Raw genomic sequence first — 19,964 nt, 5'->3', positions numbered from 1 at the left:
CAGGGCCTGTGACACTGTAACATCAATAACCAATACAGATATTTGCATCCTGCAGCCATTCAGCAAACTGTTGCTGCATGGGTTATTTTTCTAAAGAATTAATCTATGTAATTAAAAATATGACTGAATCTGTGACTCCAAATAGCTAGGAGCCAGAATAAAGAAAGGAATTCACCGCAACAAATTAGTGTTATTTACAACAGCCATGAAATAGCAACTTGACACACAATGAAAATAATAGTTTCATCTTGAGGAGACATTGGAGTCTGAAAACATGGGGCAGCTCAAAATTTCTCTCCACAAAGACAAAAAAACAGGCAGGCAATAATTATATTGACATCGAACATTATAATGAGAAACAGAATTTGAATGTATTTCATTATAGGACTCAACTCAGTCTGGAGTTGCCAAATCCATGGCCAAATAGGAGAACATCACTCCTTGTAACAATAAAGAGGGAATTGTGGTCTTGTGCAAAAAGAAAAACAAACTGGAGTAGATGCATTATTCAAAATACACATTAGTTATTCTTTAGATACTCTTAACAGGAGTAATTTGGCATCAACTAAATAAAGCTGGTGACTAACTGCTTTGCTAACAAGGGTCTAGAAATTCGGCCATGTGGTGCCCGTTTTCCAGGCACTAACCAGACTACTAAGTTCCCAATATGGTGGGCAGGAAGCACACGCACATTTCCAGCTGGAAGTGCGCCACCCGCCATAATGGATACGTTAGATGCACTGGTGGCAGGAGTGCACATCGGGAATGTTTAAAGGACAGAATAATAAAAAAAATGAGCGTCCTGCGTGTCTTGCTGGACCCGTTCTTGATTTTCGATCGCTCCAGCGCTTCACTCGACAGCTGCTGAACTGGCACAGCACAACGTGGTGTTAACCGACAGGAAGGCTCCTATATTTATCTGAATGTGAAGCCAGGACGAGCAGGGGTCCTCCTCCCGACCCCACATTAAAAGAATGCTGCGCTAACCCCTCCCCCCACTTCCCGGACACCGATCGCCCATGCCCTGCCGGCTATCCATCCGGCTACCGCTCCTTCCACCCCTCGCCCCCCCCCACCGGCCACTGCTACCTGCCAGCCCAATCGCCCACCCTTCCTCACTTACCTGAGGCATCGCAGTGACCAATCTTCAATTACGCTTTTCCGGCAGCTCTGCGCAGCTTGCCGGCTCCATGGAAATAAGGCCCAAGGCCCAATATCAGGGGCACCTTGGGCCTCACCATTCAGGCGCAGGGTTTGTACCCTGCGACCCCCACACATCCATAAATGGGCGCACACGAATTTCTAGGCCAAGGTTTGTAGATTGAAATACAGAACAATTAGCAAATCGAGCATTACACAGCAGATTGTAGTTACAGCTCTGAAGATTCGACTTCAAACATTCTCGGATTGTGCATCTGATATAAGGGTATGAAGTATATTAACCCAAAAGATACAGCTAAATTGCCCAAAAACAAGCTGCAGTGCAGTGCAAGTGTATTTGTGGGAGGGGGTTTTTAAAGGGAGAGAGAAGCTCGCTACTTCTCAAGACTCTCTTGAAGCACAAAAAACTCTTCACTCCCAGTTGTTGATTTGTGCCCAACTATACAGCAGTTAAGTTCCTATTCAGTAGTCTTTATCTCAACCAGCGAAAAAAGATGGTCACCATGGCGAGGTGTTGGAATCAGGTCATCGTGATTTTGTTTGTTGATGATAGTAGGCAAGGCAAATCACACAATTGATGCCAAGTCACTCATACTGCCAGTGAAGTTAATTAATTAACATCCATTGTCTCTCAATCCTGGATAATGCCAATATAGAGATTAGACTTGAACTCTAACCTCATTATGTTGCCATGCTCAGCTATGCATTAGACTGCAGAGACTGGGTGACTTTTCTGGGCATGTTGACTCCGCACAGAACATCTGTGTACATGCCAGATGGTCAACAAGACTCTGTTATTCTAAATTTACACTAAAGGAGACACTGCTTTATTTCACATATTCCTGAATTGAACTGTGACAGATCAATGGTCCCTGCTAAGATCCACCAGTAGTAATTTTGTTAGATTCATTTAGGATTTGGCGCTTGATACCACATATCTGAACAGTAATAGAATGTCAATTCTGGGAAGAATGCTTGAAGCAAAACATCAGTCCATGCATGTTTGAGTTTTTGTGTGTGTGTGTGTGTGTGTGACTTGAGGGGGAGGAGGAATTACTTTAAAGAAAGTCTAGAAAACAAATTGTCTAAACCACTTTCTTTCAAGAGGAGATATTCCTATTTGTATCTGTCACCCTGTTACAAACCCACATTGAGGTTCCGCTGAATGAAAAAAAGCCATTTGATGACATATCCACTCAATCTGTCTTTAGCTGGCTTCCATTATAGTGAGCAGGGATCACATGCCTGGATGCCAATTCCAACCACTAGAATGATCTGCAGTCATCGGAATGGAAATATGGAGCAGAAGGAATGGTCTGTTTGGGGTAGAGACCCACCAAGAATGTAGTATGCAGTTTGTGGAGGGAGTTGTCTGTGGCAGTGACACTCTTTTTGAACCTCGGGGCTCCTTTGCAGTGTAGGAAGAAGTGTAATGACTTCACCAGAGCAACCTAGGTAAGCTACCTGCCCCCCTCAAATCTTCCTTGCAGAGTCTTTATATGTATGCCACTCATTCATTCGTTATGCTCACAGTGCCAGAAGAGTCGTTGGTGAAAGTGGGATTTGACAATGGGGAGTCGAGGCTCTGCAGAAATCAGCCCCTGGCTCCTGAGCCTGTGGACTCAGACCTCTGGGCTCCTGTTCTTAAAAAAGGATGCTAGATGAGCATTATGCTCACATGGATGAACTCAGGACCATCACGGATGACCTAAGGCAGATGGCTGGTGTTAAGGTGAAGTCCAATGCATGCTCAGTGCCAATATCCAACAAAGATTCAACACAAAGCAGCACTACTTGGAGCAGATGGCGGCACCATGAACATTTGCATCTATCCCACTTGACAGAGAGACCTCCAGAACCATCTTTGCATCCAAAGTGGATGCTTTGACCACTGGCCTTCAGGTATTGGAGAACCATTTGGAGAGAATGATGGAAAATGGCTTCAGAGAGCTTTGGGGCAACAACTCTCAGGATTTGCAGGATCAAACTGATTCCATCAGGTGCCAGTAAGCATTCAGATTGATAACCCAGAACAAGTGGCATGCCTAGAATCTGCCTTCATGATGTCTGTCTCCTGGAGACGGCTTTGTGTCCAGCCCCTCAGATGCCAGCTCATGTTGGTAGCTGGATACAGAAGCAGACTGCCCACGTACATGTAGTGGTGGTGCAATGTGCTGAAGAGTCCACCCTGGACCCACAAATCTTGAGAGGAGAACCGTCTAAGTCCCAAAAGGTTTGTGATACTGTACTCTACTGGGAGATGGAACTCTACTTAAGTCACATAACTTATCCCCTGCAGGAAGCAGGAGAGAAATGGTTTGGTGTAGGAGAGAAATGGCTCCATGTCTTGATCAGGTAAACTGTCGAGAACTATGCTGACAAGTTTCTCCAGCTGGAAAGCTCTATGGGACACATATACGTGCCTCCTTGGCATCAATCACTCCTGCACATTTTGCATGTGATGGTCTCAACAAAATTCAACAAGGTACTTGTCTGGCATCATATTGCTCAAGTTTCCTTTGGGCAAACTGCCTCGCATAAGCAAGTCTGCCTGATGAAAGCAGCTAAATACTTTGCAAAGGTTTTTTGTGGCTTGTTGTTCCTTCCTGTCTGGCCACTATGTAGCTGAAGCAACCTCTCTCTGTGACTGCGTATAGGCTGATTGCCTGGTTTAGTGAGTAACCCTCTGGGATCGCTGCCTTTCCATCCACTCGTCAGCTTCTAAGAACTCAACTGTAAAATCCATTTGCACCGCTATCCGACTCGGGGTTTTATGCGATAAAGAAAGAAACTGTTCGAAATATACAGAATTTAAATTTACTGTAAGAATTAAATCAATAAGAAACCAGAGTTACTTATACTTAAAAAAACAACAATGTCAGATCAGTCTACAAGGCGTTTAAAGTATTTTCCCCAGAGATGTTTTTTACACAGGTTTTTTTTCCTATACACACAGGAATCCCTGTGGCATCTGGCAAGGCCGATAATGTTTTATCTTTGGATGACAATTAGGCCAGTTCTCCGGTGCTCTCCTCTCCACCGGGACTTAGTACTTTAAAAATATTTGGCAAAAGGCCAGAGGAGCCATCCCATACCAGCAGCTTGTTATATTCTAAAATAGCTTTCCAGAGGAGAATATTCACAGCTACACAGCTGACCAGGAGTTGCAACTCTGAAAACATTAAAATGCAGAACCAGTAAAAAGAATTTTTAAAACTGCAAATGTTGAAAATCTGAAACAAAAACAGAAAATGTTCAAAATACATAGCAGGTCCATCAGCATCTGTAAAGAGAAAAGACAGATTAATGTTTCAGCGATAACCTTTTGTCAGAACTGAAAACAGATTGGAAGCATCGTAGTAGAAAACATAGAAAATAGGAGCAGGAGCAGGCCATTCGGCCCTTCGAGCCTACACCGCATTCAATATGATCATGGCTGATCCTCTATCTCAATACCATATTTCCGCTCTCTCCCCATACCCCTTGATGCTTTTTGTGTCTAGAAATCTATCTAGCTCCTTCTTAAATATTCAATGATCTGGCCTCCACAGCCTTCTGTGGTAAAGAATTCCACAGGTTCACCACCCTCTGAGTGAAGAAATTTCTCCTCATCTCAGTCCTAAATGTCCTACCCCGTATCCTGACACTGTGATCCCTCGTTCTGGACCCCCCCAGCCAGGGAAAACATCCTCCCTGCATCCAGTCTGTCTAGCCCTGTCAGAATTGTATATGTTTCAATGAGATAAAATGATAGTAGGGCATGGAGAAAGGGGGGCAAGAAACAACAGATACTTTAATCACAGGGAAGAAGTTAATAGGTTGAATGACCTGCAAATTGTTAATGTAAAAGCAGAAAACAGTTGGATATAAAATGTCTCTCAGCGGGCAATGAAAAGATATAAAACATAGAAAAACAAAAAACATGCAAAAAAACCTAATGGAAAGCCATGGGAAAGTCCCACGTAAGGAAAGAGGCACGATAAAGGGAAAAATTGAAAAAAAAAGGAAAAAAATGTGTAGATGCAGGAAAACAGAAGATGCTGGAAGCACACAGCAGGCCCACCAGCCCCAAAAAGAGAAAAAAATAGGGCATTCTCTGCTTTTGATTAAGATACACCATTTTGTCTGGCAAGTCAGCAAATGGACTCCTCTCCCTTGCAAAACAGAAGCCCAAAAGTGAAGGAGGAAATAAAGTGAAAGAACAGTGAGGGTGGCACACTTTCTACTTCATTTATGACTGCTGTTACAGTTCTGGTTCTGTTTCCCTCTTATTTGCATACAAGTGCCAGCTGGTGCTGAAGGAGAAAAAATAGAATTCAGTACATATACGTAGCACATATGAATGATATTTGTGCAACAGGGCTGCAGGGATGGTGTAGGAGGGAGGGATTTAGATTCCTGGGACATTGGGAAAGATTCTGGTTAAGTTGGGAACTGTACAAGTGGGACGGGTTACACCCGAACAAGACTGGTACCAATGTCTTCGTGGGGGTGTTTGCTAGTGCTGTTGGGGAAGGTTTAAACTAGAACGGCAGGGGGATGGGAACCTGAGCAGGGAGCCAGAAGGGGGTAAAGTTGAGAGCAGCAAGAGAGGGGAAGGCCCAGGGGAAATTTACAACACAAACAGTTGTTCAAGAACAAGTGAAAGGGAAAAGCATAGAGCAGCGGAAAGAAAGTGTACTTTAGGCACTACAGATAAAGTGAAAACTAGAAGGCGTAAAGCGATTAACCCAGCATCAAAGCTGAAGGTCAGGCTAGGGTGTGTGGCCAAACTAAGAGTTCTATATACAAATGCACAGAATATAAGGAATAAATTAAATGAACTACAGGTTCAAATTCAAATTGGAGGGTATGACATGATAGCTATTACTGAGACATGGCTGCAGGATGGTCAGGATTGGGAACTAAATATACCAGGTTATAAGGTCGACAGGAGAGATAGGGAAAATGGAAGAGGGGGAGGAGTAGCCTTAGTGATTAGAGATGAAATCACTTCAATGATAAAGGAGGATATAACGAGGGGGAAACAGCCAACAGAGACCTTATGGGTTGAATTGAGAAACAGGAAAGGATCTAAGTCTATAGTGGGAGTTGTGTATAGGACCCCTGGCAGCAGCTCTGAAGTGCTAGATTGTATAAATGCAGAGATTAGACAAGCGTGTAACAAAGGCATAGCGGTCTTAATGGGAGACTTTAACCTTCACATAGATTGGGAAAAGCAGACAAGCAACTGTCAGAAAGGTAGTGAATTTCTTGAGTGTGTCCGGGATAGTTTTCTATAGCAGAATGTCCTAGAGGCAACAAGGGGGCAAGCCATACTAGATTTAGTAATGAGCAATGAATCAGATTTAGTTAGCAGCTTTAGTGTGCGTGAACATCTATCCCATAGTGATCATAACATGATCGAGTTCAATGTAGTGTTTGAAAGGGAAAAAAATGAATCAGCTGCTAAGATTCTAGACTTGGGTAAGGCCGACTTCAATGGGATGAGACAGAGACTGTCCACAGCAAACTGGGCAAATCTGTTAATGGGTAAAACGACTGCTGATCAGTGGGAAATGTTTAAAGAAACATTTAAGGTGATACAGAACCAGTTTATACCCATGAGGGGCAAGAACTCTACTTGCCAAAAAAAAATCCATGAACAACTAAAGAGGTACGGGACAGTATAAGACATAAGGAAAGGGCATACAAAAAGGCAAAAAATGGCACAGATCCTGGCGAATGGGAAAGATACAAAGATCAACAAAGGGTCACAAAACAGATAGTAAGAGCTACAAAAAGAGAGTATGAAAAGAAACTTGCAAGGGATATCAAAACCAATACGAAGAACTTTTATAGTTATATTAGGAAAAAGAGGGTGGTCAGGAGCAGTGTTGGCCCCTTAAAAACTGAAAGTGGTGATATTGTAATTGACAATGGGGAAATGGCGGACATATTGAACAATTGCTTTGCATTAGTATTTACAGTAGAGAAAGAGGATAGCATGCCGGAAATCCCAAGAAAACTAATATTGAATCGGGGACAGGGACTCAATAAAATTAATATAAGTAAAGCAACAGTAATGAAGAAAATAATAGCACTAAAGAGTGACAAATCCCCAGGACCAGATGGTTTCCATCCCAGGATTTTAAAGGAAGTAGGTGAGCACATTGCAGATGCCCTAATTATAATCTTTCAAAGTTCTCTAGATTCAGGAACTGTCCCTCTAGATTGGAAAATTGCATGTCACTCCACTTTTTAAGAAAGGAGAGAGAGGGAAACCAGGGAATTATAGACCAGTTAGCCTAACATCTGTTGTGGGGAAAATGCTGGAGTCTATAATTAAGGATAGGGTGACTGAACACCTCGAGAATTTTCAGTTAATCAGAGAGTGCCAGAATGGATTTGTGAAAGGTAGGTCGTGCCTGACAAACCTGATTGAATTTTTTGAAGAGGTGACTAAAGTAGTGGACAGGGGAATGTCAATGGATGTTATTTATATGGACTTCCAGAAGGCATTTGATAAAGTCCCACATAAGAGACTGTTAGCTAAGATAGAAGCCAATGGAATCGAGGGAAAAGTACGGACTTGGTTAGGAAGTTAGCTGAGCGAAAGGCTACAGAGAGTAGGGATAATGGGTAGGTACTCACATTGGCAGGATGTGACTAGTGGAGTCCCGCAGGGATCTGTCTTGGGGCCTCAATTATTCACAATATTTATTAACGACTTAGATGAAGGCATAGAAAGTCTCATATCTAAGTTTGCTGATGACACAAAGATTGGTGGCATTGTAAGCAGTGTAGATGAAAACATAAAATTACAACGGGATATTGATAGATTAGGTGAATGGGCAAAACTGTGGCAAATGGAATTCAATGTAGGCAAATGTGAGGTCATCCACTTTGGATCAAAAAAGGATAGAACAGGGTACTTTCTAAATGGTAAAAAGTTAAAAACAGTGAATGTCCAAAGGGACTTAGGGGTTCAGTTACATGGATTATTGAAGTGTCATGAACAGGTGCAGAAAATAATCAATAAGGCTAATGGAATGCTGGCCTTTATATCTGGAGGACTGGAGTACAAGGGGGCAGAAGTTATGCTGCAGCTATACAAAACCCTGGTTAGACTGCACCTGGAGTACTGTGAGCAGTTCTGGGCACTGCACCTTCGGAAGGACATATTGGCCTTGGAGGGAGTGCAGCGTAGGTTTACTAGAATGATACCCGGACTTCAAGGGTTAAATTACGAGGAGAGATTACACAAATTGGGGTTGTATTCTCTAGAGTTTCGAAGGTTAAGGGGTGATCTGATCGAAGTTTATAAGATATTAAGGGGAACAGATAGGGTGGATAGAGAGAAACTATTTCCGCTGGTTGGGGATTCTAGGAGTAGGGGGCACAGTCTAAAAATTGGATCAGACCTTTCAGGAGTGAGATTAGAAAACATTTCTACACACAAAGGGTGGTAGAAGTTTGGAACTCTCTTCCACAAACGGCAATTGATACTAGCTCAATTGCTAAATTTAAATCTGAGATAGATGGCTTTTTGGCAACCAAAGGTATTAAGGGATATGGGCCAAAGGCAGGTATATGGAGTTAGATCACAGATCAGCCATGATCTTATCAAATGGCGGAGCAGGCACGAGGGGCTGAATGGCCTACTCCTGTTCTCATGTTCCTGTGTTCCTATGTAACAAATCTTTTCCCATGTGTTGAGGCTGTTTATCAGCTGTGTAAATATCGGGGGTATATTTTAATTTTAATGTTAATGGCAATGAAAAAGTAGATGTTACTGAACTCATGAGCAAAAGCTTTTCTTCCATTACTACCACTACTCTAATTTTTAGTCACAGCCAAGAAAAAAGCTTGGTTAGCGCTTGAAAGTCACTTGAAAAACTGGTAGAATGCTATGCTGAGAAGCAGTTGTCCTTGTAGGATAATTAAAAGAAAGCTCATAGATCTCTGGAACCTGGATTTTTTTTAATATAGGTTTACCATGGTTCTCCTGCAACTTAAATACAACTGTCCCACTGCTGCAATACGGCTAATTTACTGAAGCAATATATCACATGACTGATTCAAGGTAAAAATGAGGATTGATTTTCCTGGATCCCACCAGCAATAAAGAGGGGAGCACACTGGAAGAATGTTGCAGCAGTCAAATCTCCTGTCCCCACTAGCTGGCATGTTGGGGGCGCTGCTGAAGTGGTGCTGATGCAGCTGTTGGGCACAGTTTCCCGATGGGCAGTTTCAGGCCTTAAACACTGATTTAAAGGATGCAGCATTGTCTGGGTGATGAATTGGAATAACGTCTGGGGTGAGTTCTGTGCATCTGGAAACTTCAGGAATTGAGTTTTAAAGAATGAGTGCACACTCTACCTCCCGCAATTGGGCCTCCTTCTATGATTACAAGAATATGGAGCTCCTGCTTCGAAAAAAGGAAGGGGTCCTGCTCCTCTCCTCGAGCAAAAAAGTCAGAGTGTGGGCAGGTAGGCTTGGCAAGAGGAAGCTGAGTCTACAAGTATCGATAGCATGGTGCTAACATTCATGAATGCCCAGACTGGGCAACGGTGCATCCTCCTATATGGACAGACTCACAGATGAGCTGCGACAATGAGGAGGGACATAGTAACAGGCTTGGGGAATGTCAGTGTAGCTGTCGGGTCACTTTTCACGTTAATCTGCTCGCATGATGGCTTGGAGGCCGTGAACAAGAGTGTGATGGGGTTTCCCTCTGTGGATGTCACATGCTTTCCTGCCGGCTTTTGTTAATTGTTTGATGTTGTTAATTACTTTCTCATCTCCCTTTGTGTCATTTGCTGTGGGGCTGACATTTTTCTCACACCTTTTCACATCGTTCACCTGACGAAGGAGGAAGCCTCCGAAAGCTTGTGAATTTAAAATAAAATTGCTGGACTATAACTTGGTGTTGTAAAATTGTTTACATTTGATACAGAGCAGAATTGGTTTCCCATTGGGAATTCACCTGTATCTTTGCCACAAAAATGATCAAATTGCTCAAATACGTTCTTCAGACAGTTTTTGTCTGCCATTATAATACATATAAAAATTATACAGTTCTGAAAAAAATGACTAAGTCTACCCATAAAATCAATTAAGTAATAATGTTAGAAATACCTGAAGGAGGTTGCTGATGACAAATTGTATGTGTGTGTGTGTATGTATGTGACAGGGAGAAACACATGTTTGGAGTTGTTTTCATCCTGCTGCTGTGGAACTATGATATAGTATACCAAGACAAACCATGTCACATAACAACCAGATAGAAAAGACTGGAGAGTTATCAAGATCACACAAGATAGTTTTGGATGAAAAAGGCCTATCCTAACATTTGATTTCATCCCTCCAGAATACCAGCCCTACTACTGTCTCTTGTGATGACATTTAGTTGTTTTTTAAATGAGTCAAGTGTCCGAAGGCACAGCTGCCAATGGTGGGACGAAGAGAGTGTGGGATGCATAAAAGTCCAGCATTGGAGGAATACAAAGTTCTTGGAGGGTTGTAGGACTGGAGGAGATTACAGAGGTAGGGAGCAGCGAGGTCATGGTGGGATTTGAATACAAGGATGAGATTTTTAAAATTGAGGCTTGATGTACTGGAAGCCAATGCAGGTCAGCGAGCACATGGGTGATGAGTGAGCAAGACTTGGGTCGGGTTAGAATACAGGCAGCAGGGTTTTGGATGAACTCAAGTTTATGGAGAGTTGAAGATGATGAGTTAGATAAACATGTAAATAGGTAGATTGTTGGACTGTACACAGAAAGAAAAAATGGGCAACATATGAACTTCATCAATGGTATTGAAATTGTTAAAAGTGAAGTTGGAAGAGGTCTAAATCGATGATTTTATAAATGCACATTAAGATTAACGGATCTAAAATCATGGGCAATGTGTCCACGATTTCATGAACTGTGCAGTGACAGATGAGGCTCCTCACTGGTAGCATGCATTTGTAAAATCAGCCCTCTGGGGTGTTGGTAGATTCAGCACTTAACATGTCGAATCACTGCAGCTCAGCAGTCAACAAAACAAAAAAAATCTATCCTGTATAGCGCCAAACAGTAGAGTGCAAGTCAGAGGAGACCATGTTTAAATTGTACAGTGCTCTAGCAGACCATACTTTGATTTCTGTACCCATTTCTGTTCACCGTGACACCTGGAAATCAGACAAGACCCAAAGGCAGTGCAGAGAAGACATATCAGACTTATTTCGAGCATTGGAGGGTTGAGATGTGAGAAAGGCTGGAGAAACTTGGGCATTTCAGCCTTGGAAGGACACAACTGACATGGGACCTCATTGAGATATATAAGTGGTACAGAAGAGGTTAATCCAAATAATGTTTCAAATTAAACTGTAGTAGTAGAACAAGTGGGCACAAGTTCAAACTAGCAAAAGACAGTCAGAACTGATATCAGGAAGTTCCTCTTCACACAAAGAGTGATTAACCCATTCAATGGGTAGGGTAGTAGCAAAAATCCTGGAAACATTTAAGAAAAAGCTGGTTGCTATGATGGAGAGAGTAGGTTCTTTTTGAATGGATGAACTAATGGCTGAATGCTCTTCCTCATCTGTGTCGATCTTGTAATAAAGATTGATTTGTTACTAAACAATGGGAAAGAGAGAAAAGCCTGAAACCTTTCATATTCAGAGGCTATTGTAAACATTTTGTCAATGTCATTATGTAAAAGGATGATTCTGCGATCCCACTCTCCCAGTGGGAAGCCACACTCAACAGGCGAGTGGGTTGGAGAAAAGGCTGCTGTGTTGTAGACCTATCACCATTACGTCACTCCCTATGAATGTGGCTGTCCACTGTAAGTGTGGGATTGAAGAATCACCCTTGTCCAATTTGTTCACCTGAAGTTAAACTGCTGAATGCTTTTCCTCATCTGTGTCTATCTTGCGATAGAGATTGACTTGTTGCTAATTGGTAAGTGAGAAAAGCTGCTGCTTCCACCTGAAGTTGAACTGCTCCCACCAAAAGTCGAATTGCTACTGCACCTGCTCAAAATTGCCAACATGAGCAAGCCACTGAGCCTTTTCAACAGCATACAATCCATACAACTCATGAAAAAAACTGTCAACAAATTCCTTGCAAATTCCTGAAATGCAATCTCACAAAAGCCAGTTTTCAGCATATAAAACCTAGGATTCTAAGTGGTGCTCTAAGCATTAAAAAAAATATTGTGCAGCTCCATTTCAAACATCTTGCAGCAGAGTCCTTTCAGCTTTAATAAGGCAAATATGAAGAAGATACTTAATGGCAACCAGATTCAGTATGAAATTCATTCCATAAATACATTGTGCATGCTGATAGGTTCAACAGTTTTCCAATCCAGTATTATGTCCACTTGCAATGTGAATCACCCAAAGTGCAAGATATGTCTTTTGAAGTCAGACATTTCTCTTTTATTGAGCTTAGCAGAGGCTTTTCATAATAAAAAGCAAGTTTGCTAATGACTATCTATATTCAACTTGTTAAAGACACAATCGCTAATTGCTATGAGAATGCAATTATTGCTTTTGATGGCAGCTATTTTTTATTAATCTGTAGCAAAACTGTAAATTTGTTGATTGAGAAATATACTTTGCTTGAAACACTGCAAATGCATAAATAAAAAATCCTTCAATTTTGTGGTTTCGTGCAACAGAATTCTAAACAAAATTTTAAAAACAGGGTAAGTGCACAACTGCAATTTTATTTCTACAAGATAATGGACACATTATTGGCAGAGTCTCAACTTCCTGTATGGTCTATATTCTTTTTCATTGAAAGCAGTTTGCATCCCTCCCTCTAAATGATGTACTGTGTGAAAGTTGAATACAGAGCCATACAGATCAGAAAGCTGAAGCAGTCAACTTGGCTGAGGTGGCAGTGGTGGGGAGCACTTCAATTTGCCTTAGCAGCTAGTGTTTATAGAACCATTGATGTTTATAGCACTGTGGGAGGCCATTTGGTTCATTGTTTATGTGCTGACTCTTTGTAGAGCAATCCAAAATTAATCTCACTCTCTCCCCATACTTCTGAAACCATCAGGAAATGGCAGCTGGCGGAAGTGGAATGTCGGGCAGCAGGAGGCCGCCAGGGTCCCCAGCAATTAGGTAAGTGATTGAGGGGAGGTTCGGGAAGGCCACTCGATTGGAGGGGGAAGTTCAAGGCAGGGCAGTTGCTACCCCGCTCAAGCCTCCAGTTAAAATTGCAGTTAGGCCACGATGACATCATCGGAGTCCGATCGGCTTTTCAAGAAGGAGCCCGCTGGCTTCTGATGTGTGTCCCTCTTGCCTGCTCAGAAGAGCATGTTAAAATCGCAACCTGTGGGAAGACAGCAGGACCTCAGCGGGTGAGTCCCACAGGCAATTTTAACTCCCCCGCCCGGTTTCTGCCAGGTGGGCAACATTAAAATCAGCCCTTTACTTTCATTACAAGCCCACAGATATTTTTAATGCTGATGATTAGGATCATCCACTCAGCACTTTTGACTAAAGCCACTTGCAAACATTTCAGCTTTGTCATATGCTGGGCTCCAACATGATTGAGAATAGGGATGTTCATGGAGCCTCCAATTCCCGTTAGTTGCATGGCTGTCCACCACCATTCTCGACTGGATGTGGTAGGGCTACAGAGCTTTACACTGCTCCATTGGTTGTGGGGCTGCTTAACTTTGTCTATAGGCTGTTACTTTTGATGTTTAGCATGCAGGTAGCCCTGTGCAGTAGCTTCACTAGGTTAATTCCTCACTCTAAGGTACGCCTGGTGCTGCTCCTGGCATACTTAACTACATACCGTATTGAACCAGGGTTAGTCCCCCGGTAATCAAACAGTGATGCATGTGCCAGGCCATAAAGTTACAGATTGTGGTAGTGTACAGTTTCTGCTGCTACTGATAGCCCACACTGCCTCATAGTTGCTCAGTTTTGAGCTGCTAGATCGGTCCTTAATCTGTCCCACTTAGTACAGTGGTAGTGCCACATTGCATGATGCACTATGTCTCATTTTGAAGACAAGACTCTGTCTTCACAAAGTCTGTGCAGTGGTTGTGTATATCAATATTATCGTGAACAGGTGTATCTGTGACGGGTAAGTAGGTGAGGAGAATGTCAAGTAAGTTACTTCTTCGTGTCGGTTCCCGTACCACCTGACGCAGGCCTAGTCCGGTAGCTACGTCCTTCAGGACTCCACCAGCTCAGTCAGTGGTAGTTTTACCAAGCCACTGTGGGGCTTATTTAAATACAATGGACATAATATTTCTTCCGTCAAACAAAGCTAATGGAGGTTGGAGTGATTTGGGTTATGAAACAGTACTATAAGAAATGTTGTGATGTGAAAAATGATGGCATGCATGATGCTGGCATGTCATTTACAGCAGATGTTCTGCAGGCAATATATATAATCCTTCATTGTGTGAGGAGCTGAAAGCAGAATCCATTGCCAACTTATTTTGGCACTGTAAAGTCATCCCAGTAACAGAGGAAGCAACTTCATCTGATACAGCCACGGATCCACAGGGACCAACAGCCCACTCCAAAGCAGTGAACCTCTTCCAGCAAATACATTCTCTGAGGTGACTGCCATAGACATGAGCTTTGAATCCATTGTCAGCAACAACAACTTGCATGTTTAGCACCTTTACCATTAGAAAACATCCCAAGGCGCTTCACAGGAGCGTATTTAGACAAAAATTGAGTCCAAACCAAAGAAGGAGATACTGGATGGGTGACTAAATGTTTGGTCAAAGAAGTAGGTTTAACGGAGCGCCTTAAAGGAGGTAAGGTTGAGAGGTGGAGAGGTTTAGTGGAGGAATTCCAGAGGTTAGGACATAGACAGCTGAAGGCATGGCCACCAATGGTGGGGTGGAAGAAATGGGGGGTGCACAAGAGGCCAGAGTTGGCAGAAAGCAGAGTTCTCGGATGGTTGGAGGGCTGGTGTTGGTAAAGAAGTGCTGACACCCATATTGCTGACCACACAAAATTGCTGACATTGTGACAGAATGGGAATAGGAATGACATTGTGACAAAATGGGAATAGGAATGACATTGTGACAGAATGGGAATAGGAATGACATTGTGACAAAATGGGAATAGGAATGACATTGTGACAGAATGGGAATAGGAATGACATTGTGACAAAATGGGAATAGGAATGAGAATGACTAAGACGCCCAAGCGAGTCGTTTCAGTGAGCAAACAGAGGATGAGGAACCAGGCACCATCTTGCCGCCTAATTCTGTGCGGTTGTTGATGAAGAAGCTGACAACTAAGCAGATGCCCTGATTGAATGTTTCTCTGCACTAAAGAGAATGGACAATGTTATGGACAAATGTGCTATCAGCAGGAAGCAAACCTCACTAAATAATTTACAAAATGACTGAACTTTGCATTGCGCAGCTTTTACAGTGCTCAAGTTTTGATCACGTTCATTTTAAAAATTGCTCTGATATTTGTTAGTGTTCCTGTAATAGGAACATATGAAAACGCCGAACAGGAAAAGATTAGCTGGTCTGTGAAGCATGTCCCATACTTTCATGGTGCAACTTCTGCACACTATGACTACCATCCACCCGCACCCCCACCAGCCAACCAGACAATCTCCTGGGAAATGCAAAAATACATAGAAAAAGAACAGGCCAAATTAATGGGAAAAAAAATTGAAAATTTTTCTCTGACCCCCAAAGGCAATCAAACAAATTCCAGGAGACCTCAGTGATTGGAAGATACATCCATCAATACCTCACCTCCCTTTCATACATAGTGATGTCGGCGATTTAGGGACTCATCCAGCACCTTTCAAATGTTTGCAGTGAATCCGCACTCACTGCATGAGTCAGCAACTCTTTGAAAAGAAGTACAGTACCTCCTGACATCTAGCCTAGTTCTTTGCTTATGTAATTTGTATCCATATCCAGTGATTCTCTCTAACCTATCTAAGTCAAATAGTCTATCCACATGGACCAAATCTAATCCTTTCATTATTTGAAAGACCTCAATCAAATCTTCTTGAAGTCTCCGCTTTTCTAGAGTAAAAGATTCCAGTTCTCCAAGTCGCTTGTGGTAACGAAGGGCCTTTAAACTAGGTATCAATCTAGCACCCCTCCTCTGAACCTTATCCAGGGCTTCTAGATCACCCACAAAATTGAACATGGTATTCTAGAGGAGGCCTAATCAAGATCTTGTTCAAGGACAATAAAGTATTTTTTGTCTTGTATTAGATTGTCCTGGCAATACATCCTGGCACTGTATTTGTTTTGCCATGAATGTTTTGCTATGCTTTAAAATGGCCTATTTAATGTTTTTGGACTAAAGTGATGCATGGTGGTACCTTTACCCATAAATTCGATTGTCCAGTTAAATGGAAATTTTATTCACTGATATCTGAACTTTTTGGGGAGGTTATTATATGAGCATTTTTTAAAAATTATTTTTGGAAGCAGTGTCATTGTTTCTTATAATTTCCAGAACTGAAATGCAGAACATTCACAGCAAATAATCAGTAACTGGCGAACTCACTACTCTGGAACGGATTATAGCACAGAAAATCAAAAACACTAGCGATAAGCACCACAGCTACTCTAGTTATATGCAGTTATTCCCTTTTGATTCTGCACTATCGTTTTCGATTGAATAAAACTTACACTCTTGCTGCAACAAAGTTTTATTTGTAACTTGAGGTTTGCAGTGGGGTGTTCTTCAATCATTCCTTACTGACTTCAACATTGAAAATGCAGCAAGTCTGCAATCTGCAGGATTCCCTTCGCAGCACTCTGTGAATTCAACCCCGGGCAGGTAAGGTAAAGGTTAAGTTAACAGCTGCTTCCATCGGCTTCATGGGTTTCCGAGCGGGACTTCAATTACAAGTACGTCATCGGCCAGGTTAAAACCTGTACTGTGTCTTGGATTATTTCTATGGTGATTTACTGGCATCTGTCCATTTATGCAAACGAATATTATTTCCGACGTTCATTTACTTAGTACCAAAACTCATAAAGCATATCTCGAAGATAATAATTTAGTAAACGCCTCCAATACCAGTAACCTGTGCAAGAAATACTTTTGTTATCCCAGGTAGAAAGAGAATTTCGCGAATACTAAATATTGGCAGCATGTTCTAAAATGTAGCTATTAATTTGCATTCACAGGATTCCAGGAGTTGTAGTTAAATTTCTACAGATGTATCTTCACCCCAGTTGATACAAACACACGGTCACAGGTGGGGCGATGCATCCACTGCCCACCTTGTGGCTCAACCGCCCGTCTCCAATGTTTGATGTAAGTAAAAGCACATCGTCTGTCCCAGGTGGAGCCTCCGAGCACACGCACAATAAACGCTTTCCTGGGGGACAGGTGTGTTTTCTCCACAAGAAATGCATCTACTCTCGCTGTAAAATGCACAGAGTTGCTTTAAGTGTGGAGTTTGCTGGTTACGACCCGCAATTGCAGCATTAATAACGCCTTTGTTCCAAAAACATGGCGCCAAGGAGAGTACACAACACCACGTTATTCGCTGAATTTCCAAAACAATAACACTGGGACCCAGCTCTCACAGGAACTCACCCACACAAATAAAGAGAAAAGCACCTCTGCAAATCCCTGAAATATCCACTAGCCGGTTTTACAACAGCCTTAAGGAATATTTTACTGTAATCAGACATGTGCTGTTGTAATTGTAAACTCAACTATATTCAAAGCCTTTTTATGATCAACGCGCTACACACACACACACGAACAAACACGCGTAATTTCTCGTGTGTTGCATATAAAACGAATTCTTCACTGACCTGGCTTGCATTTCTTCAACGGAGCAGTTTGCAACCATTTCTATCCATTTAATGCATAAGATAGTACTCGGTGCTTATGATTTTAAAAGGGGAAGGCGGGAATGGTGGAACTCCTCCTTCAATTAGGACAATTGGAACCGTGGAAAGGAAGGGGGAAACAGAGAGAGTAATACAGGCAGTGGGAGTTGTTATTGAATAGACAGGAAGCAGGGTTAATGAACAGAGAGTTGTAACTCAGCCAGCGCTCTGAGGGAATACAAGGAGACGGCTGTGAGAAGAATGAGACTTGTGAGTGCGGTGCTTTCGATGTAGAACAGATTTAACTGCTGTAAATGTAAGTTGTGTTCTGTGCCAGTAGTCACCAGTAACTAGTCACCAAAGACCCAACTGGTGAAAAGATACTGACACTTTATAAAATGCCTTTTTTGCGAATCGTTTTTATTTGCGATGGGAGAGGAGCCAAGTTTTGTTCCCAATGGCACCACATCGACATATTCAACATATATGCTAACATTTCGAAAGTTCGAAACCGAACGAATAAAGCTTTGCCAAATGCTTTTCCATGAAGATTGGCTATTTCTTTATGTAACAAGCTACACATTTTAAAACGGGAACAGTCACAATGGATGTTTGCTTTGAAAAACTGTAATTCTTTTCCTGAGCATTTGTAAACGCCCGCCTGCCAATACTTTTTAATTAAAATTAGAATCGGGTGACCTGAAAGGAGGAGAGGTGTTGTTTCGCAGAGGTGTAGCAACAGGGACAGATACCTGTGAGGCAGTGATAGAAGCCTGCGAGCAGGTCACCATCGCCCCGATACAATGGGCACCGATAAACTTCAACACACAGGTGAATAAATATATCAAAATAAAAAGTGTGACATTAAATGAGATCGGAATCATCTTGGAAAAACAGAGACTGTAAAACGGCCCTTCGAATTATTAGTTTCCTTTAAGTAAAATACTTTCATTGATCAGTATATTTTTGTTAGAAGGTGAGTGACAATACACTGTGCCACGTTATCACCACTCCTCTCCAAATTCCTAAATCTAAAAATTTTAAACAAATAGATAAATTGGAAAGGGGGAGGAACTGAACTAAGAAACTTGGAAACAATTTTACAACACCAAGTTATAGTCCAGCAATTTTATTTTAAATTCACAAGCTTTCGGAGGCTTCCCCCTTCGTCAGGTGAACGATGTGAAATGAAATCCTCGAAAACTTGGAACAGACTCAAAATTATTTAATTGGGTTGATATAATGATTCTACCTCCGTAACATAGGACAGGGAAACAGCAAACAACCATTGTGCAATCCCTTTCTACGCATCTCAGATTGAAGAAAGAAGGTCGTCACTGATACGATGCCTCCTCTATATTCTCCCTGGAACAGTTGTCTTTGATATAATAATGTACACGCCTTTTCACCTGGTGCATTTAATAATAGATAGAAATGCAGTCGAAGTTACAACATAGAAATAGGCAATTTGGCCCAACCAGTCCATGTGAGCGATTAACCTCCACACAAGCAAATTGTCCTAATCACACTTACATGTCCTGGTTCCATATCCTCCCTTCATCCACCTAACCAATCTAATCTTGAATGTTGACATAGTTTCTGCCTCAGACATTAAGACTGGAAATGAATTCCACAGCATCACAACTCTGTGTGTAAAGAAGTTTCTCCTGCTTTCTGTTCTAAATCTCAGTCATTCTTGTATCTCTGACCCTTAGTTCTAGACTCCTCAACTACTGAAAACAGTCTGCTTCTATCTACCCTGTGCTATCCTTCCATAGTTTTAAACATTTCTCATGAAAGAAAAAACAAATTTTCAAGTCTTTCTTCATATTTGTATTTCCTCATACTGGGCAGCATCCTAGTGAATCTATTGTACCCTCTCTAAAGCCTCAATATCCTTCCTACAGTGTGGAGCCCAATACTGCACACAGTACTCTAGTTCAGGCTAGCTTTCTTTTACGGCCTTGTCAATCTGAGGTGCTGCCTTTAATGTGCTGTGAACTTGTACT

General features: G+C 42.0%; 1 protein-coding gene across 3 annotated transcripts in view; it reads right to left on the bottom strand.

Moving 5' to 3' along the window:
- The window catches only part of si:dkeyp-97b10.3 (NACHT, LRR and PYD domains-containing protein 1a), a 67,637-nt gene extending 49,564 nt beyond the window's left edge, over positions 1 to 18,073 (bottom strand). For all 3 annotated transcript variants that reach the window (XM_067995381.1, XM_067995382.1, XM_067995383.1), the window contains exon 1: positions 17,938 to 18,073. In XM_067995381.1, the coding sequence (XP_067851482.1) occupies positions 17,938 to 17,975 (38 nt within the window). In that variant the 5' untranslated portion in view covers positions 17,976 to 18,073. The remainder of the gene's footprint in view (positions 1 to 17,937) is intronic.
- Between the last annotated feature and the right edge of the window lie 1,891 nt (positions 18,074 to 19,964).

The sequence above is a fragment of the Heptranchias perlo genome, chromosome 13, assembly GCF_035084215.1.
Source record: "Heptranchias perlo isolate sHepPer1 chromosome 13, sHepPer1.hap1, whole genome shotgun sequence".
NCBI classification, from domain to species: domain Eukaryota; kingdom Metazoa; phylum Chordata; class Chondrichthyes; order Hexanchiformes; family Hexanchidae; genus Heptranchias; species Heptranchias perlo.
This window is presented reverse-complemented; position numbering and strand designations above follow the sequence as displayed.